This window comes from Phyllostomus discolor, chromosome 3, assembly GCF_004126475.2.
Source record: "Phyllostomus discolor isolate MPI-MPIP mPhyDis1 chromosome 3, mPhyDis1.pri.v3, whole genome shotgun sequence".
Taxonomy (NCBI): Eukaryota; Metazoa; Chordata; class Mammalia; order Chiroptera; family Phyllostomidae; genus Phyllostomus; species Phyllostomus discolor.
Window position 1 is genome coordinate 165,254,882 of NC_040905.2, and position 20,949 is coordinate 165,275,830.

The 20,949-nt window shown below is 47.3% G+C and overlaps 1 protein-coding gene across 2 annotated transcripts; it reads right to left on the reverse strand.

Annotated features, from left to right (window-relative positions):
- Positions 1 to 795: 795 nt before the first annotated feature.
- Positions 796 to 15,651, reverse strand: DMRT3 (doublesex and mab-3 related transcription factor 3). 2 transcript variants are annotated; one of them, XM_036021709.1, is made up of 3 exons: positions 15,528 to 15,651; positions 14,569 to 15,318; positions 796 to 2,525 (listed from the first exon to the last, which is right to left on the reverse strand). In XM_036021709.1, exons 2-3 carry the CDS (start codon positions 15,020 to 15,022, stop codon positions 1,561 to 1,563), a joined length of 1,419 nt encoding a protein of 472 aa, XP_035877602.1. In that variant the 5' UTR covers positions 15,023 to 15,318; positions 15,528 to 15,651; the 3' UTR covers positions 796 to 1,560. The 2 variants fall into 2 exon arrangements, with proteins under 2 accessions (XP_035877602.1, XP_028379761.1); XM_028523960.2 differs by lacking the exon at positions 15,528 to 15,651 and having other exon boundaries at positions 14,569 to 15,466.
- Between the last annotated feature and the right edge of the window lie 5,298 nt (positions 15,652 to 20,949).

The window sequence follows — 20,949 nt, forward strand, 5'->3', positions numbered from 1 at the left end:
TGAGCAAGAAGTCTGACATATGTAGCACTCCCAAAATGCTTTAAAAATTGAGGGGAGCATTCAGATGGTTGGGTGTTCTCCCACAAAGTGAAAGGTCGCTGGTTTGATTCCTGGTCAGGGCACATGCCTGAGTCAGGGTTCGGTCCCTGTTCAGGGTGTGTAGAAAATGCACCTGATCGATGTTTCTCTCTCACATCAATATTTCTCTCTTACATCAACGTTTCTCCCCATCTCTTTCTCCCTGCCGTCTCCTTTCCCTAAAAATAAATACATAAATAAAAATCTTTACAAAAATAATAAATTAAATTAAGGGATAAAAGCCCTGGTTTTCAAAGTTTTGTGGTGGTCATCTTCTCCAAGTGACAAGAGGGAATTCCCTTCTACATCCTAAGCGCAAAGCTACTGAGCTGAATTAATAGGAGTAATGGTTCTCATATACTGAGTGTCTTCTCTGCCAACACTGCACTCACTTCCCACATGGTGAGCTGTGTCATCTCCACTTTGTTTCTAATGGGATTCTCCATCATCGTCCCTGCTCATCTTGGACACATGGGCAGGTAACTTGGACAATCACGTACAAGGAGCTTTCTGTTACATAGTAGGCACTCAGTAAGAGTGCCTACTCTTACTGAGAAGAAATAAATGAATGAATAGAGGGAGTGAATTAACTCTATTCTTGAACAATAACTTCTTTCTGATTGCAGCCCCAAACTCTGTCATTCATGTTTCTCAAGGAGTGTCTCACTGAACCGACACCTTGATTGGGGATCTGTGCGCTAGTAAGTAGCATTTACATCAGGTTTCTATTTTTAGAGATCCTCTTTCCACAGCAGAAATGACATAAACCAAAATCATCTCCTTAGTTTATTTCTTCTAGAGTCTTCAGCATGCTACATTAACCTGACAAAGCTTAATCTTGTGTTCATTTCACAATACATTTCATGCAGTTCACAGCTGTGATTGGTTTTACATTGACATTACACATGTTTCGATTCAGCCATGTGAAAAGAATAATTCTTAATGGAGTCTCTCTGAAAACCGTCCAGGCTTAAATAAGCATGTGAGCAGTTTGCTCTATTCTTACGTGCAGTCACTCTTTAAAATGCAAGAAGGATTTTTAGCGTAAGAATATAATGTCTCTGTTTATAGTCCATTTGCAATTGAACCGCTTCCTTTAGGTTTCACATATCCTGAGGAATCCTCGTTTACAAAACTGCATTCAAGTATACTATTTTATTGAACATTCTGACCTTCAGCTTTACATCCCCAAATAAATCTCCCGTGGACCCAGCTTTCCCTAGACTATTCTTAGCATTAGACTTTCTTTTACAATGAACATTTAGCACTAAAGCCACAGAGCAGAGCTATTTGGCATTTTCCAGTGAAGTGCAAGAAATTAAATAAGTTATGCTTTTATTGCTAAGGTACAGAATCAAGCACAGTCACTCTGTCAAACAGAAGGAAAAGGTGTACATAGGATGTGGCCTCTCCTCAGGGTCCCCCCGCCAGGCTTCAAATGCACAGAACATGTCGCCTGGTCACCTCCCATCTGGTGCCACTTTAAGATGATGTGTTGAGTATTCTGGAGTCTGAGGAGTCAGACCTCTCGTCATAGTCATCCTCAGTGTAAATGGACTGCTTTGACACAATCGGACAGCCATCATCAGGGATGGAGATCCGAGGGTCTTCTGGGGTGCGAGTGGGGAGGACAGGCGAGCTTCGGAAGACGCTGGCAGAGTTACTGGGGAACGGGCTGACGTACTGGGACCTCAGCTGGTACTGCTGCTGCAGCGTCATGGTGTTCCACAGGGTGACATCGTTGGGCAAAAACGGGCTCGACTGGTTTCTTGCCAAAGTATTCCTCAGCATGAGTGGGTACCGGGGTGGCTGGGGGAAAGGGTGCTGCAGGGGGACGGCCAAGGGGTTGGGGACAACGTTACTCGAGTCAGCAGAAAACCTCAAGGTGTCTGGGACTCTGAAGGCTGACCCCACTGACCATTTGGAAGAGGAGATGGGGTAGGAGCTCAAGGTGTGTTCGAAGATGTGCCCATTGGAGGGCAACACCAGACTCTCGGGCTCTGCTGAAGTTCGGTCAGCCCCGGAGACTGAGGATCGGCTAGAGAGCAGGACCTCCACGGCGCTCACCAGGTCTCCCCCACAGCCCTTCAGGATCAGCTCAAGCACCGTGGGCTTCTGGTTGGGGAATATTTTCTTTAACACTTCCAGTGGGGGTCTGTTGGCTTTCAAGCTGAAGGGCAGAGACACGGTCCCTGAGGGGCCCTCGATCAGGAGATGATTCTGTTCCCCATGGTACTTGGGACTGTCAGAGCGGCTCTCGGAGTTGCCGCCGTTTTTCTGGACTGCATACCCACCTTCATCCACCGACACTATCTCAGGGCTCTCGGGGGTGAAGCAGCCCTTACTTTTTGCAACATCTGGGGAGCTCCTCTGGTCGGTGTCTTTGTCGCTGAAGGTCTCTGTGTTGTCTGCCATGCTGCTGTCCCCAAGTCGCTCTTCAGTCAAATCTGAAAAGCAGGGAACAGCTGTGTTAATCCTTTCCCGGTGTGCATAAAGAGGAACAGATGTGCTCAGGAGAGAGCTGTGCACAGGCTTTCTGGAAGGGGAAATGCATCCCAGTGGGTTACAACTTACCACAAGCCTTGAGGGGGAAAAAAAAAGAAAAAGGAGGTAATTCAAACTATGTCATTGGCAAATGGCAAAAAATAAAATAAAATAAAACAAAAAACAAAACCCAAAGATAGAGATCTAGAAACCAGAGTGACTTCTCAGAATGGTGTGTGCTGGGAAGCTTGCCTTAAACACGAAGGGAAACATGGCAGCCAGACAGACCCACAGAAGACGAGGCCATGCAGCAGTACAACCCAAACAGGGACGTCCTGCAGGCTGGGCATAAACACAGCCCAGGGAAGATCAGGAAGATGAGCTCAGGCTTTTCTTCTGGCTCCTCTTCTGCAGATGAGGTGGCAGGTGTAATCTAAGGGCATCATTGGCTGGTATGTAACCCATACACCACAGAAAATTTTAATATTTAAATCCTTTTTGCCAAATGAGGATTTCTTACTAAATGTCTTGTGAACCAGGCACCAATGTTTCAACAGGATACTGCACAATCACTGGTTGATATAACTGCCAGAGTGAAAGAAGGCAGTCTCTAGACACTGAAATCTTTCTTAAAAACCACCTGAGGGACTGGCAGACTTGGTTGTCCATAACTCGCATTAGAAGGCAAGCAAAAACAGCTGTGCATTCTGGATGATGGGACAGGCCGTGGGGAAGGAAGGAGGAAGTGACTTGGGAGGGCTGCACGAGGAGCACGACCCGTCTATGAGACAATGCGTCCTTGACTCCAGGACCTGCGGTTCGAGAGGGAGGCAGGTTTTCATGTACTGTTTTATTTTTATTAGTAAAGTTTATGAAAAAAACTTAAAGAAACCTTCTTGAATTATTTTTTAAAAAAGAGGAAAAAAGCTTCCTAGATAAGCAGAGATTTGCTGTGAAATAAACTAGTTATAAATTTACATTTTGACCCAAGACATTACCCAGATGGCTAGTATTACAGTGCTAACCAGGCGGAAAAGAGAGATAAGACTGGTTTCCTTGCAGAAATTCTAACAGACCTTTATTATAAAGAAACATATTCTTTATTAATAAGCTATACACAAGTGGATTTTTATCCTTCTTAACACATGAACTGGCCGTGTCTACTCCAAACCAATGTAACTGATCTAAAGGTGAAAATTATTAATGACTCACTTGTCGGGCTGTAAACAATTGGTTTGACTGTGTTTTCTACTTCCCTGCTTGAATAGCCTCATTGTCGCCACCTCTGAGGGCGCACCTGATTAGTGTACACAGCTAGTTGGTGAAATTCTATCAAAGTAGCTTCTAAAATCCATCTCCTGTTTGTTGTTGTTTGTTTTAAAAGCCTTTAACAAAGGTCCATTTATGCACATTCTTCTAATATGGGCTGTATCTTAAGTACAACTGAAAAACAAATCTTCAGTTCTTCACAAAGCAGTAAATTATGTGCCAGGCATAAATACTTAAAAATATATTCTTAAATTAGATCAGTGCAATTTTCAGTCATAAATATGATATGAATTCATATTTATCCCAAATTTATATTTTAAGTAAACTGCTTTCTTTTCTATATGAAATATAAGATTTCTATATGGGGTCCATTTACAGCCCACACAGATAAGCCATCTCTGCTTTCTACAACTCTGCGATGCAAAAAAACCCCATCTTTGAAAGAGAAATTTGACATACTCTCTCTTCTAACTTCCCAGGACTGGAGACCCAGCTTTCCTTTCCTGAGTTAATGTGGTACTAGTACTCCATCTAAAAGAGAAAAACAGCACCCAAAAAAGCTTCTATAAATTCATATTCTAGCCCTGGCTGGGTGGTTCAGTTGGTTGGAGCATCATCCCATACACCAAAAGGTTGTGGGGTTGATTCCCAGTCAGGGCACGTACCTAGGCTGTGTGTTCAATCCCCGATCATGGCAGGTACGGGAGGCAACCATGTTTCCCTCTCTCACTGATGTTTCTCTCTCCCTTCCTCTCTCTCCAAAATCAATAAAAACATGCCCTCAGTTGAGAATTTTTTCACAATAGAAAATCATATTCTAAATCATCTGGGCCTATCCAAATATTCCTGACCCCTGACCCCATGCATGCCTCTTGGCCCTTCCTCTGTTAGACACCTGGAAATGAGTGGACAGTGACAGCACGTCAATTGAGCACCGACTAAACGCACAACTACATTTTGGCCCCTGCTCAGTGGAGCTCAAAAGAACAAGTCAAATACTCTCGCTGAGCAAATATGGACATAAAGTAATGTTTTACATATTATGTACTTCTAAACAGTTTTATTATTTCTTTAACTTTAGCTTTCATTATCTGTTATTATCAGTACCAAGTATTTGTATCCCTATAATGCACAAGGTACTGAAGACACAGCATGGATGCCAGAAAATACAGGAAGTGTGAGGCTTGCCCCCAACTTGTGGATCTTATTAAGTTGGGGTGATAAGACGCATGTACAGGGGGAAAAGCACACACACCCAGGCAGACTTGCTAAGCATCAAATGTAACACACTACACAAATGTTCATAGCAGCAGCATCCACAAGAGCCAAAAGGTGGATACAACCCAAGTGCCCACAGATGGATAAATACATAAATCAAATGTGGTCTATGCATGCAATGGAATATTATTCAGCCTCAAAAATGAAATTCTGACATGTGCTACAATATGGATGAACCTTGAAAACATGCTAAATGAAATAAGCCAGTCATGAAACGACAAACATTCTATGATTCAACTTCTATGAGGTACCTAAAATAGGCATAGTCATAGACTGGTGGTTACCAGGGGCTGGGAGAAAAAGAGAATAGGGTCTTATTGTTTAACAGGTATACAGTTTCTGTTTGGGGTGATGAAAGAGTTCCAGGAATGGACAGCGGTGATAGCTGCACAACAGTGTGAATGTACTAATGCTACCATGCATTACACCCTAAAAATGGTTAAAACAGTGAATTTTGTTATGTATATTTTGGCATGATAAAAAAGAAACATGACACACAGCATCATAGTGATGTAGCAGGGGGTGAGATTTTTTTAAAGAAAAACAACCAGTTGTTCTAGAAAATAAAAGATGTGGAAGTATAGCTAAAAAGCTTAAAACTTACCTATTTTTTAAAAGTTGCTTAAGTGTTTTTATTTTATTTTTTACATTTTTATTGTATTTTTCCATCATCATTTACCCCCTTACACCCTCTCCCCGGCCCCTCCTGCAGTCACACTGTCATCCATGTCCATGAGTCCTTGGAGGGATCGAGCAAAAAAAGGGAAAACTTAGCTGTTTTTAAAAGAAATGTGTGAACCTGAGAACCTCTTCCTATTTTGAAAGGTAATTTTCCCTACCCTGGATGACTGTCACACACTGACAACATTTGGGGAAAAGGTTCTGAGGTCTATCAACCAAATTCACTCTTCCACAGAACGCTTTGGGCTCCAGAAAATGTGATTCAAAGAGGAGTTTAGCCAAAGGGGAACTAGGGAATGACGTTCTGGCTAACCTACCTACCGCACTGAAAATGTAGTACTTTTTTCAAGATGTCAAAGGATACACCTACCCAATCAACTGGCTATAGAAGGGCAGGAGTGTAAGCCTATGACAATATAAAGTTCCACTGGCGACCCTATTTTCCTGTTCTGCAGACCAGGCCACGATGGAATCTTGTATGGGTGCCCCCTTGTTCACAATTGTGACCCCCACCCAAGACTGCAAAAGCCTGTTTCTAATTTTCTCACACTACCCTTTGCCCCTGCTACTGTGCCATGCCCAGTGCAGCACACACTTCTGGTTATTTCTCGAGGAGTAGTGGTGGATTGTGCTGATTCATCCACTCTCTCATGGGTTTCTGGGCTGATCTGCCTCTCTAACAGGAAATCCACTATGGCAAAAAAGTAAGAAAAGCTAAGAAGATGGCACAGGACTCAAATTACAAACTCAGAACATTCCAACCAACCAATTCAACACTATTGATACTGTTTTCAAAGGGAAGACAAAAGAGGTTGAAAGAAGCGATGAGTAGGAAGCACCTAGGGCATCCATACACCTGAGCGGCACAGAAGGGCCTGCTAGCGGGTGCTGGGTGAGCAGGACCCCAGTCAACAGCCAGGGATCTTGGGGTTTCAAAACAGGGCAAGCCTCTCACTTGCACTAAGAGTAGGTCCCTCGCCCAACAATAATTTCTGAAAGCTGAATACACAGTCCCTGCAATTCTGTGGCACTGTGGTATCTAGTGTCGTTGTGTGTTGGCTGTATCGTTGTACTGGAACTAGATGTTGTTAATTATTCTACTATGAACACAGACTTTCACAAGTAATTATAGAGGGTGAGTTGTGAGCCCAGTGATAAAGTGTAATTTAATAACAGGTGTTTCTTTACATCTCTAGATTTTTTCCTAAATAAACTTTATAAATTGTTCGCACTGGGTTAAAACACAAAGGCCTTTCTTGATATACAAATGTCAAACTGCCAACAAACAAAACAAAAAGGAAACTGCTCCCCAGTTCTGTACCCCGTTTTTCCTTGAAACTGACACCATAATTCCTAGAACATAGAGTAAGAGCATATTTCAACTGATAATATTTTTACCCATAATGTATGGGTATAAAAAGCCAAAACTACTAGGCAAAAACTAAGAAGAACTTAATTTCATCTGATATTATATACCACCTATTAAAAGTGATACATCTGCTCCTTCTAATGTTTAAACGTATACATATTTTAAAAATCTTACTAAATGTTCACTCTTCAATTTCATATTTTTCATGATGTAAAAATACAGCCACCCCTAAAATAAACTTCACTAGGGTAAAAGTTTTTAAAAGATATTCAATTACAAAGGAAATTTTTATGTGGATAATAATGATATATATATATATATATATATATATATATATATATATGAATGAATGCCATAAGATAGCTATAAAAATTTAAGGAGAGAAAATGAACACACACAAAAATAATTTCCAATGTAAAATTACAGATTGCAAAATCTTTCTTTAGAAGATTTTTTTCATATGAAAATACAATAAAGTAAAAAAATTCTAGGTATTCATTTCAAACATTTTGAGAAAGCATACCATATATGGAAATGAACATTTTGCTTAAAACACATAAACATGAAAAATCTTTCTTACTTAAATGTGGTGGGTTTGATACATTTTATCCAATTACATCTACAAAAACAAAATATATCTTAGATCCAAAATGAAAACACAAAAACATCAAGAGAAATGTTTCCTAGCTAAGTCACTGGACTTTTTTTTCCCCTTTTGAAATCACATTGGGCATTTTGAAACATGGATTGTTGTGTCCCCATCTGTTCACTTGGGCGTTGGGGAGCACACTTCTAAATAGCTGCTCCCCAGCGGGTCATTCTGAAAGCACACACATCTTATAGCAATGGCGGGGAAGGAACCCCGGGCTGGACCAGAACTGGCTTCTTGAAGAGCCAACTGCCCACTCAGGGTTCTAATAGGAGACAGGCTTTCACCATTTCTGTCATCTTTATCTCACACTACAGGTAGGATCATAAAAAACTGAATGGCTGGCAACCTAAAGTACAGCAGGAAATGAATGTCAGTCTAAAATCTCCTTTTCTTCCTGTGGGGGAAAGGGGCAGGGAGGAAACTTGTGAAAGTACAAACATACAGTCATACTTTCCCTTTAAAAAATCACTAACAATACTGGCTTAATAATGTGTGGGTGGTATCAAAATTCCTCCTTAGGACCAATATTTTGGGGGGACATAAAGGGGGAGCTAAGGAAGCATGGATCTGTAACTGTGGGCTACGTATGTCCTACAAAAATTTACTTCTGGCCTTTTTCTTGACTCAGAAAAGGATCAAGAAGCAGGAGGGAAATTACCTTTAAACCTACATGTGTATTTGGTACTTACCAAAATGCAGCTGTCTACTCCTTCATCCATCTATTAAAAAAACATCCTTGAATCCCTCACTAGGAGCCCAGGCTTGGTACTAGGTACCATTACACCTGCACAGACAGGATCAAAGCATTGCCTCCTGACTACCGAAAGGCTTATAGTTTCCTAACTAACCTTTTGCAAAATTTGCATTGAAACACAGCAAGCAGCTGCTCTGCATCTGGGCAGACTATGGTGTAGTCATTGGAGGGAATAGTGTGGTAAACGTTCACATATAAAACCGATGGGTTGGTGCAGCCGATATTCACGCTGAATTAAAGTAATAATTCAGTGGTGGGGGGAGCGGAACACTGACCCCAGTTTTGTAAAAGTTGTCTGCCTAGTCATCGGAATGAAATGGGACTAGAGATCCGGTAAAGAACTGAGGTTTTGCTATTTAAATTTTCCATAATATTGTCATTCAGGAGTTGACATGGTTTATTTTTATAACTGTTCAACTATACAATAAAATGAAAAACCCCACTGATATATATTTTTGTTTTCTCTTAGTGCTCAGACAAGGAAATGGTTCACTAGAGCTATGCAGGGCCCTAGTGGAGTGACACTCAGGCCTCAACCTTGGCCACAGGCACCCACGCACACTCCAGTAGTGAACTGGGCATCACAGTCACATCGAACTAGACACAAGGGCCCAGGGAACCTGAGTGGCGAATGGCTGGGAAGCCGCAACAGGTTAAAAAGCCAACGCAGGAGGAAAGAGGGGGAAGGCAGGGAAGGAAGGGTAAGGGGAGGCAGGCAGGCAGGCAGGCAAACAGATTTTTACTGGGTTCCATCCTCCACCCCGTCAGGAAGAAGTGCAACATTTCCAGAAAGGGGCTTCAAGTCCTCCAGGGACGTTGATTTATGAAGATTTACTCCCTTTCCCTCTGTAAAGCTGTTAGCAGAAAGTGCTGACTGGCTGCAGCAAAGAATTTCTCATCAATGCTCTTTGATTGTATTTTGCAAACAAAATGCCTGTTGCTTGGTAACATTTCACTTGAGCCTGACCTTCTCCGAAAGTTATTGCTATCAGATTCGATTTACACTGTCCTCCTGTGATTACTGTAATCTTTTAAACCCAGGAGTTCATCCATCAGGGAAAAGAAAAGTTGGTTGTGTAAGTCCAGAGCACGGCTATCGGCCAGATTTATAACCCAGAGGAGTGTGTTGGGTGGAGGGGGCAGATTCTTTCCCGGATGGCAGGAGAACTCTGGTTTCTAGACATGGGAACCACTCAGGTTTTTCCTGTCAGCCCTGTCCTCAGATCACAAGATGGACACCAGTGCCATTCCATGCCTGGCCACGGCAGCATGGGCTCCAGAGAGAAAAGCTGGGAGAAGCAAGAAGCTCACGAGTGACCCCTACCCCAAGGGGCACCCTCCTGGGTGACTGGAGCTGGGAGGGACAACCAAGGTTGCCAGATAAATTTCAACTTCAGATACATACCGGAGAATTTTTCTTTTAAGTATGCCCCATGCAAAATTTAGCACCCTATTTTTATTTGCATGGTTGTTTTTTATTTTTGTTTTTTGCAAAATCTGGCAACCTAGCAGAGAGGGAATGGATGGCCTGAGAAGCAGGAGAGAGAAATGCACAGAAAGTCTTACTCCTCGGGCTCCCCGCTCCCAGGCCCTTCCCAAGTCTCCGTAAGTGAGCTAGGAAGGAGCTCGCTGCAGCGGGGACCAAAGCAGGGTGGGGTGCCCTCTTCACCCAGCCAGCGCACTGGAGCTGCCCAACTGCAGTTTCCCAGAGACTGGCTACAAGGGGACAGTGGTGCAGTCCCCTGGCATGTGCCTTTCCCTGGATTTTTGTTTTATCTCCTCCCCGAGAGTGCTGCCGAGGTCCCTGTCCCCTGCAACTGTTCCCACAGGCTGGGCCGCGCACCTGACTAACTGCACGGGTGAACAAGCAAATCCGACTGGTGCCCCATGAGGAAGGCCAGGAACTGTGAATACCCTTGGTGGTCCGCCCCTGGAGCCAGCCCCGGGTGGCATTGGGTTTGGAAGAGACCAGTAGTACATTATCACTTATTCCTTCTCATGTGGGTGGGTTTTGTTTTTTACAGTGCAACTCTAGAGTCGGGGCCCTCACACTAAATCAAGCCATCTTAAAACCAGACCCTGTTATTAAGTTCCTAGGCACACTTCATGAAGGATCTGGAAGTTTTTCCCATTTTTCCATTTTCTTGTAGCCCATAGTCTCAGAGGTTTCCCATCCCGGTCATTATACTTCTACTTCAGGTATTTCTGTTTGTCTTTTTTTTTTAAATTAAAGTTAAATTTTTAAAAAAATGGGACTAGACTGGACAGGACCCAATCCAACTGGAGCTAAAAGGTCCAGAGCAAACATAAAGATGCTCTGAGGTACAGGGCTGGAGGTAAAACAGAATAAAGGCAGTTTTCCAAAGCTCCTACCTTCTCACACTAGAGATCTCTTGTTCACCCCTTTTCAGGAGAAATAAACAGAAGGAGACCCCACTTTCCTATTGGATCCTGCTCTCCTATTCCTAACCAAATATGATGTTTTTTCCTTTAAGACAATTTTAAAGAACTTGTGTGCATATTTATTTTGATGACAAATGTAGACCTAGAAAGAATCTATAGCTACAGGTCTTTCTCCTCACAGTCAGAGAAGACCCAGGACACTGTCCTGAAGGAAATGGTGAGGGTGGGGGAAGGGAGCCACAATACAGGAATGTAACTTTAGCTCTCACCTTGGTCTTGACCCTTAACTTCCCTCAGCTCTTGAGCCCAGGTCCTGAAAGGCTGGCTTGGCTGGTTGAGGCTGCTGACTCAGATACACTAAGAGCTGAAAGCTGTCACACTTCCCAAGATATTTTCAAGGGAGATCATCGGAGGGCATGTGAGGAGGATGAAGAAGGAATTTAGGAGAATAAGTGAATCATTGTTATATATGTAAAGAGGCTTAAATTAGAATTTCATGCTTACTCAAATTTAATAATTCCAGGGCTGCCGTGGATGTTAACAGAGGAGCAGGGGAAATGTAGACCCAAAAAGAAAAAAGAATGTTTCAATCCATAGTTAGAAACAGTAACACTACCCTATGAAAATTCTCCCTAAAACCTTCACCACGTGGAAAGGGACACTCAACACCCTACACCGTTAGATAAAGTAACCCCTTATCCCTTAAAGATTCTAAAGCAGAACTTGGAGATTTCTTCCAACTACAAAACTGAATTTTGGTGTTAATGTGGCACTCCCTTAAGAGGGTGTTTTTTCTCCAGAGGAGCCCAGCAAACAGACCTTTCTCTAGGGCATATGCCTTTCACCTGCATCTGTAGTCCACAACAAAAACGTTTCCACAGCTGTGGACTAAAGAAGCTCTTTGCAAAAGGACCAGCCATGTTTTAGACACAGAGATCATAGTTTTCTATAATTTGCCAGTAGATATTTACAGATGCCTAATGGTCAGTGAACTTATGTACATGCAGACCTACCATCTGAATAGAGCTTCATTTATTTCTCTACACGCAGTGAACTAATTGTCCAGGAGTGTTTGACATACTTCTAAATATGCCTAGTATGTTATATAGAAACAGATCATAATAAGAGCAACTGTAAAAAGGTATAATACATACAGCAACGTGTAGTCTCATCCAAGCAATTTTCTCTTAAACCCCAAATGGACTTTCTTACAAAGCAATGAATGAAAATGATCCACCTGTATGCTTGCCTTCCTAGTGGAAACAATTATCTGTTCTTTTTCTGCCCACCCCCACCAATATCATTGGATTGATTGGCATTTTTTAAATGGAATCACAGGATCAAACCAATTGAAAGGAGAAAGTAAAAGTTATATATGAATGTGCAAAGTATGCAACATGACCAGCTAGAAGCTGAGTCCTTGGTCCCTGGTGGCTCAGTCTCCCAAAGCCGCCACTCTGACCTCTCCCTATGGTAAATCCTATTCTCCTGTGTGATTACCTGCTTTCAACTTGAAGGGCTCAGGCTATCCCTGAATACTTAGAATAAGAGAGCACCAGGTCTGGTTTGTCCAGTTGAAGTAAGTCTCCCTCTTTTATTCTCCCAAACTTGTATCCTTCTGCAGCTGCTGCTGCAGCTGTAGCTCTACCACCTTTCCTTCCGTCCTCACTACCCGCCTCCTAAGGTTGGTTTTGGTTTCATGACTCTAGAAACCTTGCATGTTGGGTATCCCAAGGAATGGTTTGAAGGGCCCAGGATGTGAACAGAATCCCCTCTTTGACTAGGGCCCACAAATCCAAGGCCCTGTTACAGGGGTGCTCTGTATTACAGGTGGCCACACAAAATGCTACCATCTACTGACATGAACTCAGATTCCTGCTCTGGTGCTAGGGGAAGTGGAGACAGGAAGGTTAAGAAAAGTTATTGGCATGGATCAACTTCTAGAACTGAGACAAAACTCTCCTAGTTACTCATTCTAACCTAAAGGACAAAAACAAAATAAACTTCTATCTCTTTCCCTCCTATTCCTGTGGCAAACCTACTAATATAAAGAGATCAGACTAAAAAAAGGACAATTAGGATAGAGAGCATTATTCAAGAGAAGTGCTTAGATACTACCTTGCATTAAATGTCCACAAAATCAATGTTCAGCAAACTCTCTTCTGTCTGAAAATATCCAGTTCTGCTCTTCACATAGGATGTTCTCAGAGCTTCAGGCCTGGTGAGTACAACTGAGCAACAGGGCAGCAAAACTGCCTGCCAGGCTGCCTATCAACTCACCCCAATGAGGGAGTCTGTATTTCCCCAGCTCCACACAGCAGTCAATTATTCCTGAAAGCCAGGTGCTTTTGCAGACTTCATGAGACTCGTGGAGGTGTGTGTTGCCGCTCCCCCCCCCCCCCCCACCAGCAGAAGATCTACCACTCCTACCCATGGGGCTCTGGGCCCTACAGGGCCTTCCCTCTTGAATTCCAGTGCATTTCTTAACCATGCCTCTGAGAAGATGGGTTTTCCTTCATACATTTGCAACAATGAAAGGGAAATGCCCAACACAACTGAATTCCAAGAGCCTAAAACTGAAGAAGTGCTCGGGCAGCATAGGAAGATAGAGACACCCAAAAAGAAAGGAGCCTCAACTAGGGCCTGCAGACCCCAGAGACCTGGGAGAGGGAAGGGATGGAATCAGGCAGGTGGAAATCTCTAGAGCTCAGGGCAGACTCACTCTCTCTAAAGCACAGCACAAGAGGAGAGGAGGGAGGAAGAGAGAGAGAGCCTTTGCTCCAAATCTTGGAAAGTGAGGCCCAGGCCCGCCTAGAACAGGGGAAAGGGCTCTCTAGACGTGGCCTCCCTCAAACTAGGCCCAGTTTTATTTGTAGTATTTCTTTAAGCCACAGAGATGGCAGAAGGCGGCCTGAGGAACCTATTGAAGGGCAGGAACAGTTTTGCAAAGGAGCTCACTCTGCACGAACCAGATTCTAGATCCATGCTTATCAGTTTAGAAACCTCCCTGGTTCTTTCATCTACTACTTCTAAATGAGGCTTCTTTCAACAAATTGCAAGACGCTGGAGACCACAGTTGGCTGCGACACAGGCTTCAGGTTCGCTCCAGTTCCCTCTGGGCCAGAAGAACGTCCAGCCCGGGGTCGGTCAAGCCTTGGGCCTTGGCTCCGTCCTTGCACCTCCCCGTCCCAACCTCTCTAAAAGGTCCTAAGCCGGGAAAACCCTACTGCACAGTGGTGTGTGTAGACTCGCATGGATTTTAATTTGGTCCTGTCACGACCTCTTTAGTTACCCACTAAAACGGAAATGTTTCTCTATAACCTGGGGATGACACTCGGCGAGCCCGTCGCACAGTCTTGTTGTTTGGCTAGCATAAAGCATTTTTCTCGCGAGCGTCTGGGTTCCACCTGCCTGATCCAGAAGGTAGGTCGGCTATGGTCCCGAGAAAAAGAACCGGCTTGGCGGAGTTTGGGGAGGTAGGATGGCCCGGCAAGGCCCGCTTTCCTAAATTTGCCTCCGGGCTTCCCAAGCACAGCCGCAGCAGGAGCTCCCAAAGGTTTTCGCCCGCTCGCCCGGCCCCCCGCCCGCAGACTCTCTCACCTGACTTGGCCAGCGGCGCCTGCAGCGCCCCGGGCTGGGGCTCGGCAGCCCAGCGCAGCGCGGCGGCGGCAGCCAACTCGGCGGCGGGGCGCGGCGGCTGAGACGGCTGCGAGGTTGGTGGCGGCTGCGGGGCAGCGGCCGCAGCGGTGTCCCCGGATGGCGGGGGTCCCGGCAGGGCTCGCAGCGAGTCCGGGATGAGGCTCTCAAGGCTTTCGTTGGCCTGCTGCCGGCGCAGTGCCACCTGCGCCGCCATGACCCGCTGCCGCTCGATAATGAGGATGCACTTTTCGCAGGTGCAGTCTTTGAAGCGGCAGTAGCGCTTGTGGCCCTTCAGCCAAGACAGCACGCCGTGGTTGCGGCAGCGCGCGCACTTGGGTGTGCGCTGCAGGGGCGCCCTCGGAGGCTGCGACACCGGGCCGCCCATGTACAGATAGGGGGAGCCGTAGCCGTTCATGCCCCGGCCTCCCGGAAGAGTTGGCGAGCTGGCAGCACGAGCGGGGCAGGGAACGCCCGACAGCAGAGCAGGGAGGCCAGTCAGGGGCGGCCTCTGGCCAGCGCAGCCCTTGATCCCGCAGTGCTAGCGACCGCGTGCGTTCCGGAATGGCCGGAGGTGCTGCGGGTGTCTTTACGGCTCCCCCGGCGCTCGCAGCCCCAGCCCGTGGCTTGTACTCCGCCAATCCCACGCAGGTCGCGTCTCAGCCAGCTGCTGCTTTGGCCCGCACGTCCTCCCTTGCCGAGGCGTTTCAGAAGCTGCTAGGAGCCGGCGAGCACTCCGGTTAAGGTCTGAGCCAGCTTGCCTGCAGCTCCCGCGCGCTACCCGCCCGCAGCACCTCCTCTACCGCCCCCTCCTCCTCCCTTCCACTGCAACCCCCACCCCCCAGAGCCCCGGTCTACTTGCACTCTCCACCCAACTGCATGCCTTCCTCTGTTGTCTCCCCCCTAGAGTTCCTGCACATCACCTTCCTTGCCACCTGCAGCCGAGCCGCTCTTGCGGGGGCGCTCACGACCCCCTCCTCCAGGCTGCCTGCACTGCCCTAGTCCTGGAGGGAGGGACTGTGGCGCCCCGGGACGCAGCGTTACACACGGGGCGGGGAAGGGGAGGGCCAGTGTGGTGAAGGTGGGGGTGCGTGTTGAAGAGTGAGGTGGCCGCTCCTCTTCCCTCCCTTCCCTTCACTCCAGGCCTGATTTGGCGGCACCAAGCCTGAGGCCGCATTTATCCCAATACTTAGCTACACAAACTCATCTCTGGGAGAACCGGAGCCTATCGTGGAACTGGTTTGGAAAATTTTGGTTCTTTTTTTTGCAACTTAAAAAAAATAAATGGTGCTACTATAGAAGAAAATGAATGTTTTTGAAAACCTGCTAGCCTAAAGATGACAACCCATTTTGTAGGCACAGTCCTTCCTCTGACTATGAGCTTATTTCCCTAACCTCCTCCCCTGCTTTAACGAACAATCTCAGTCCTGAAAAGAGGGAGGGACGCTCGTGTGAAGATGCTGCTTAAGTGCTGGGTCTAAACTTTAAGAATGGCGGCTCAAAAGTTACTGGATATGATCTCTCCTCTGCCCAACTGCCACTGAACCGTCAAACGGAGACCTCGTGCTACACAATTCAAATCCACACGGACTCGATTTAGTCGTGGATATGGATAGCGCCATTTTTCTCCCCCACCCCATTGTCTTTGAGTAGGGGTGGAGGGGGCCCTTGGACATGACAGCAACATAAAACTTTGTTCAAACTGTATTTGCGTGTTTCTAATCTCCTAAGAGTGCCGTTTTGGCCTAATGCGGACTACCGTCTTAAACACAGGGACGACTAAACACCCCCTCCCCAAACAGAACAAAATACAAGTGGATACAGCAGCGCTGGGCAGCACAATGGCTCGGGTGTGAAGCCGAGGAGATGGCAGTCATGGAGCTGGGAACACAAGACAAGAGTGTAGATCAGTTTGCTGCAATGGTCAATCTTTTGGCCTCACAGAGGTCCTCGTCCCCTAGGGAAGGCCGTAGTTCTCCGCCCTGGAAGCAAACAAGCAACCCGAAAACGTCCCTCTGTGTTTGCTGTGAATTCAAATAAAGCACCTCCCTGAGTCATAGCAGCCAACCCCACAGCATAGAAGGGCGACTTCAGGAGGGGAGGATTAAAAAGAGACCCTGGGTGTGTGCATGTTTCCCCAGAGGTCTTTAGAGCCGCCCTCACCCCCGGTTGAGGCCAGTCGGGAAGGTGGGACTCGCTGGATGCTGACCTGGTGGGGCGTGAGCAGGAACTCTTGCGTGAGAATGCTAACCCTTGGAGGCTTGAAGTGCCTTGGGGCTCGGACCCCTCAGATTTTCCCTTAATACTCCCACCATCACCTCAATCCCTCCTTTTTTCCCAATTTTCGGTCGGAAAACAAGCCCTAAAGCACCACAACCAGAAGGAACTTAATAGTTCTCTGGACTAGAAATAGAGGTCACCCGCAGTCCTGTGGGCCAGAGGCTGCAAAGCGGGGAGTTGGCAGCGCATGGCTTCACGTGACAGATACAGAGGACCTAGAATGACACTGAATCTGGGAGTGATAGTTTGCACTAAAATCTTCAGGTCTCTTGGCTACACGGAGACCATGGACGTTTTTCCAAAGCCAAATTTCTCCCAACTTTCTCCAAACGGCCAGGGAAACCAGGACTGTAAAAACCTTGGGAGTACAATATTTTTACTTATTTTTAAGGAAAGTAGCAGAGCTCTGTACCAGGTTTTGAAGGCAGGGGGACATTCCCACTAGCAAAGCGGCCCCCTTTCCTCCCTCGGTCACCTAGCCACCCTATCTCTTTGCCACTCAGTCTGGCATTATTTGGTCCCGGGCCTCGAGTTTCACTCCAGTGCACATCGGGACCCGAGATCTAAATACTCATTTGATATACATAATAATCCTTTTCTCATATTTGATGGGAATGTTTTCCATATCCCAGTATTTGACAACATCTCCCTATAGGGACAGGTTTGTATTTATGTTGGTAAAATGTCCCCTGCCTCCAAGTCTATTGTAACCCAACACCTGACAACCCCGAGTCCCATTTCTGTTTGCAGAAAGGGTTTATTCAAGCACATAATGGGATCCCAGCAGAAAGCCTTTTAGAACAAGGGGCTATGGTAAACTTCACCACATGAACTCCGTTTCCAGGGCTATTAAGCTTTTAATTGGAAAATAGCAGAGGAAATTTCAAGGTGACTATAACGTGTTAGCAGTTAGTGCGGAGAAGAAAAGCCTAAGCGGGAATGAATGTAGAAAGCATATGGTCCGAATCACATTTAGGAGGAGCGGCCTGCTTCTCCACTTATGGGAAAAATAATCAAAGACATTGGAAAGGGAGAGGGGAGGATTACAACTAAATGTAACCTCACTCGACTGGACCCATTTGAGTTCTGCTTTGGGGTGGGGTGTGTTTTCAAACCACAATTAACTCAGTAGAAGTGTGACAGATATTAACAGTGAAAAGCTAAAAGATAATGTGTGTATGTGGTTCTTTCCCTTGGCATGCACACAATCTCACGGGCGTGTGTAAAAGCTTGAGGAATGCAGGTGTCCTTGCTGAGAAACTGAGGATGTTCTGACTCCAAATCTGGGAGTCTTGCCAGCTGCTCCTCACCTCAAGAAACAATCAAAAGGACAGTTTCATATTGTCCTGAATAATACATCAGGACATTTTCTGCTTTGCTGGATTCTCATGGAGGGGGAGGTCAGGGTTCCTATTTTGTCGTTTTAATCGCGGCCACAGTGACGCTGGAAGCCGGGGGCGTGCAGAAAGCCCTTTGAATGCCGGGGGGGGGGGGGGGAAGAGCCCTCTCTTACCAAGTATGAATTTAGCTCTCACACTGTCCGTGCCTCTAAGCATCGCTCTTTGGCCAGCTTCAAATTGAAAGGGGGGAACAAATGTCTAGTAAGGCCTCGGGTGGGATAACCAGCAATCGATTTCTTGAGGTGACAAAATGCCCTTGTCGCCTTCAATTATTTGGGGAGCGGAGCGACTCTTGAGCACACCCCAAGATATTCCCAGAGCTGCCTTCTGGGGTGTGGGGCAGAGGCCGCGTGTGCCCCGGGGTGACTGAACCTGAAGTTGACGGGTCTGGGGACACAACTAAGCAAAAAGTAAGTCCTGGACGGTCATATCCTCAGACGGTTTTGGCAGTGGGCTGCCGGAGGCTCTCCAGGGGCCTAGGCCTTTGGGAACAAACGAGGGTGCAGAAAGGCCTGCAACCCCGCAGGTGCTACTGCTTGGGCCTTCGTGTTCTCGAATTTTCGAAACTAGCAGCGACTCCAGCTTGGGAACACATGCTCCCAAAGTGCAGATTCCTCAGACCTGGCCCAGACACAGGCCGCTCCCATCCCAACCTTTTGGGGTGGGTGTGTCGCTCCCACATTTGCTTCCTCCAAGGCGCCTATTGAGCAGCGACCTCAACTCCAGGCCTTCGAAGGAAGGGATCGGAAAAGTGCTTCCTCGGGCCGCTCCCCATTGGGCCTGGGGCCAGGCCAGTTTCCCCAGTAAGCCCAGGGCGCGGCTGCTTAGTCCTCTCTGGCCTCCAGATCGAAGAGCGACCACGGCCTCGGCCTGTCCACTGCCCTGTGGATTCCCTCGGACTTGGGAGCTGGAGGCTCTGGCCCTGAGCGTGGGAACTTGCTCTGGGCTCCTAGGCTCAGTCGGACCCAACCTGCGCAGCAGGGGGACTGGACATGAGCTGAGAAGGGTGGTCAAAGCTCCGCGACAGGGTTGCAGTGGGCGGTCTGAAGATCCCTGTCTGCCTTCTGTGTAAAGGGTTAAAAAAAAACAAACACGTACCCAACAAGGTAAAAGTGAGAACAGCACAGGCTTATCTTACCCCTCTGACTTTAAATTTTAAAATACCAAACAAAAAAAAAATAAGCCAAGGAAATCTTTTCAGGTAAGTAGAACAACATTCATGGGACAAGCCAGCTCTCCCCAGGGCTCGCTCTAGTGCAGTTCTTCTAAGAACGAGCCCCTTTTCCAGAACTCTCTTCTGCCTCTCCCTTCCCCCCTCCCTTCCTGTCCCAGCACAAAGCCCCACTTCAGGGGAAGGGGGAGAACGGGCGGGCTTCCAGAAAATAAGTCCCAGCTCGGGTAAAGGGCCTGGGGAATAAAGAGGCAAAAGCCCCGGCGCTGCTCGCATCCCAGGCAAAGTGGATGCAAACAGCAGGTACCCACGCCAGACCCGCGGGAGAATACCACCGAGACTCGAACAGCACCCCAACCTGGGGAATTCGAGGTGAGACTGCACACTTTGTCCAAGACAAAGTTCTGGGCCGTGCGACTTCCGTAACAATTGCAGCTCCGCCCACCCAGCCAGCACCCCGCCCCCAGCCCAGCTCGCCCCGCCTACCGGACCGGGTCCCTCGCCAGCTGTTAGGGTCCCCCTTCAAAACTGTTGAGAAGTTTGCAGGTTGTTTTGCTGGGGGAGACTTAACGTACAATTGGTTGCGTCAAGCTCGTTCGAGTTTCTGTGAAGGGGTTGGGGGAAGAGTCGTGTTTTAAAGGCGAGTCGTTGGCAGCGCAGGTATCAGGCCTTGTACTCGGGTGGGTGGGCGGAGGGAGAAAGGAGGGTTAAAGCACCGCTCAAGTTTCCAGAGAAATCTTTCCAGAGCAGCGGCAACGTAGGGCAGACAGCCGCGACCCGGTCTGGCCAGGCGGACAAGACCAGCTGAGGGGAGCCAAGGAAAATCCGTCTCTAACAACAGGCTGCTCTCTGGGGTCGTGAGGGGGGTGGGTTGTGTAGCACAAATAGCATTCTATAAAGCGCTTGTAATACCTCTTGATGCGAAGCGTCAGGTGTACGCGTGAGACCCGTTCACTTAAGTTCATGGGAAGCGGAGAAAGGCTCGGGTTCTATGCGTGGGTGGGAGTCCTGTTTCCACGAGGTACTATGAAGACAGAGGGGCCTGCTAGGCAGGTCTGGTTCACGCACGCATCTGCCCCGAACTGCGGTTTCGTGCGTGGGTTTTCGAGAGCCCCACTGCAAGTACGGCAACGGTTGTGACGGGGAGGAAGCGTGTCACCGAGGGCTTTCCCTGAAGCCCTAGCTCTGCGGCGCACAATTCGCGGCACTAGTCGGTTGAGAGCCAAACGCACCGGGTGGGCCACCGGCCCGGGACCGCATCTGCTGGAAGTTGGGATGGGATGCTTTCGCCCCCAGCCACTGCAGGCGGCTGAGGAGGAAGACGCATGCTTTGTTTGCCCAAAGCCCCACGTCGCATGGCGGCACTTTGCCCGGGGCTCAGGAAAGGAAGGCCGGGCAAGCCCGCTTCGGTTTGCCAGCGCCAGAGCAACAGATGCGCCTGTAAAGTAAGGGCCGTCCGGGCAGCCCACCAGAGCAGCACGCACTACTTGCACA

Bases quoted from the DNA above. Each gene is read 5' to 3' on its own strand.
- DMRT3 (XM_036021709.1), bottom strand. From the start codon at position 15,022: ATGAACGGCTACGGCTCCCCCTATCTGTACATGGGCGGCCCGGTGTCG. The intron at 2,526-14,568 runs GTGAGAGAGTCT...CCTGCTTTTCAG, and splicing joins GGCGCCGCTGGCCAAGTCAG to ATTTGACTGAAGAGCGACTT.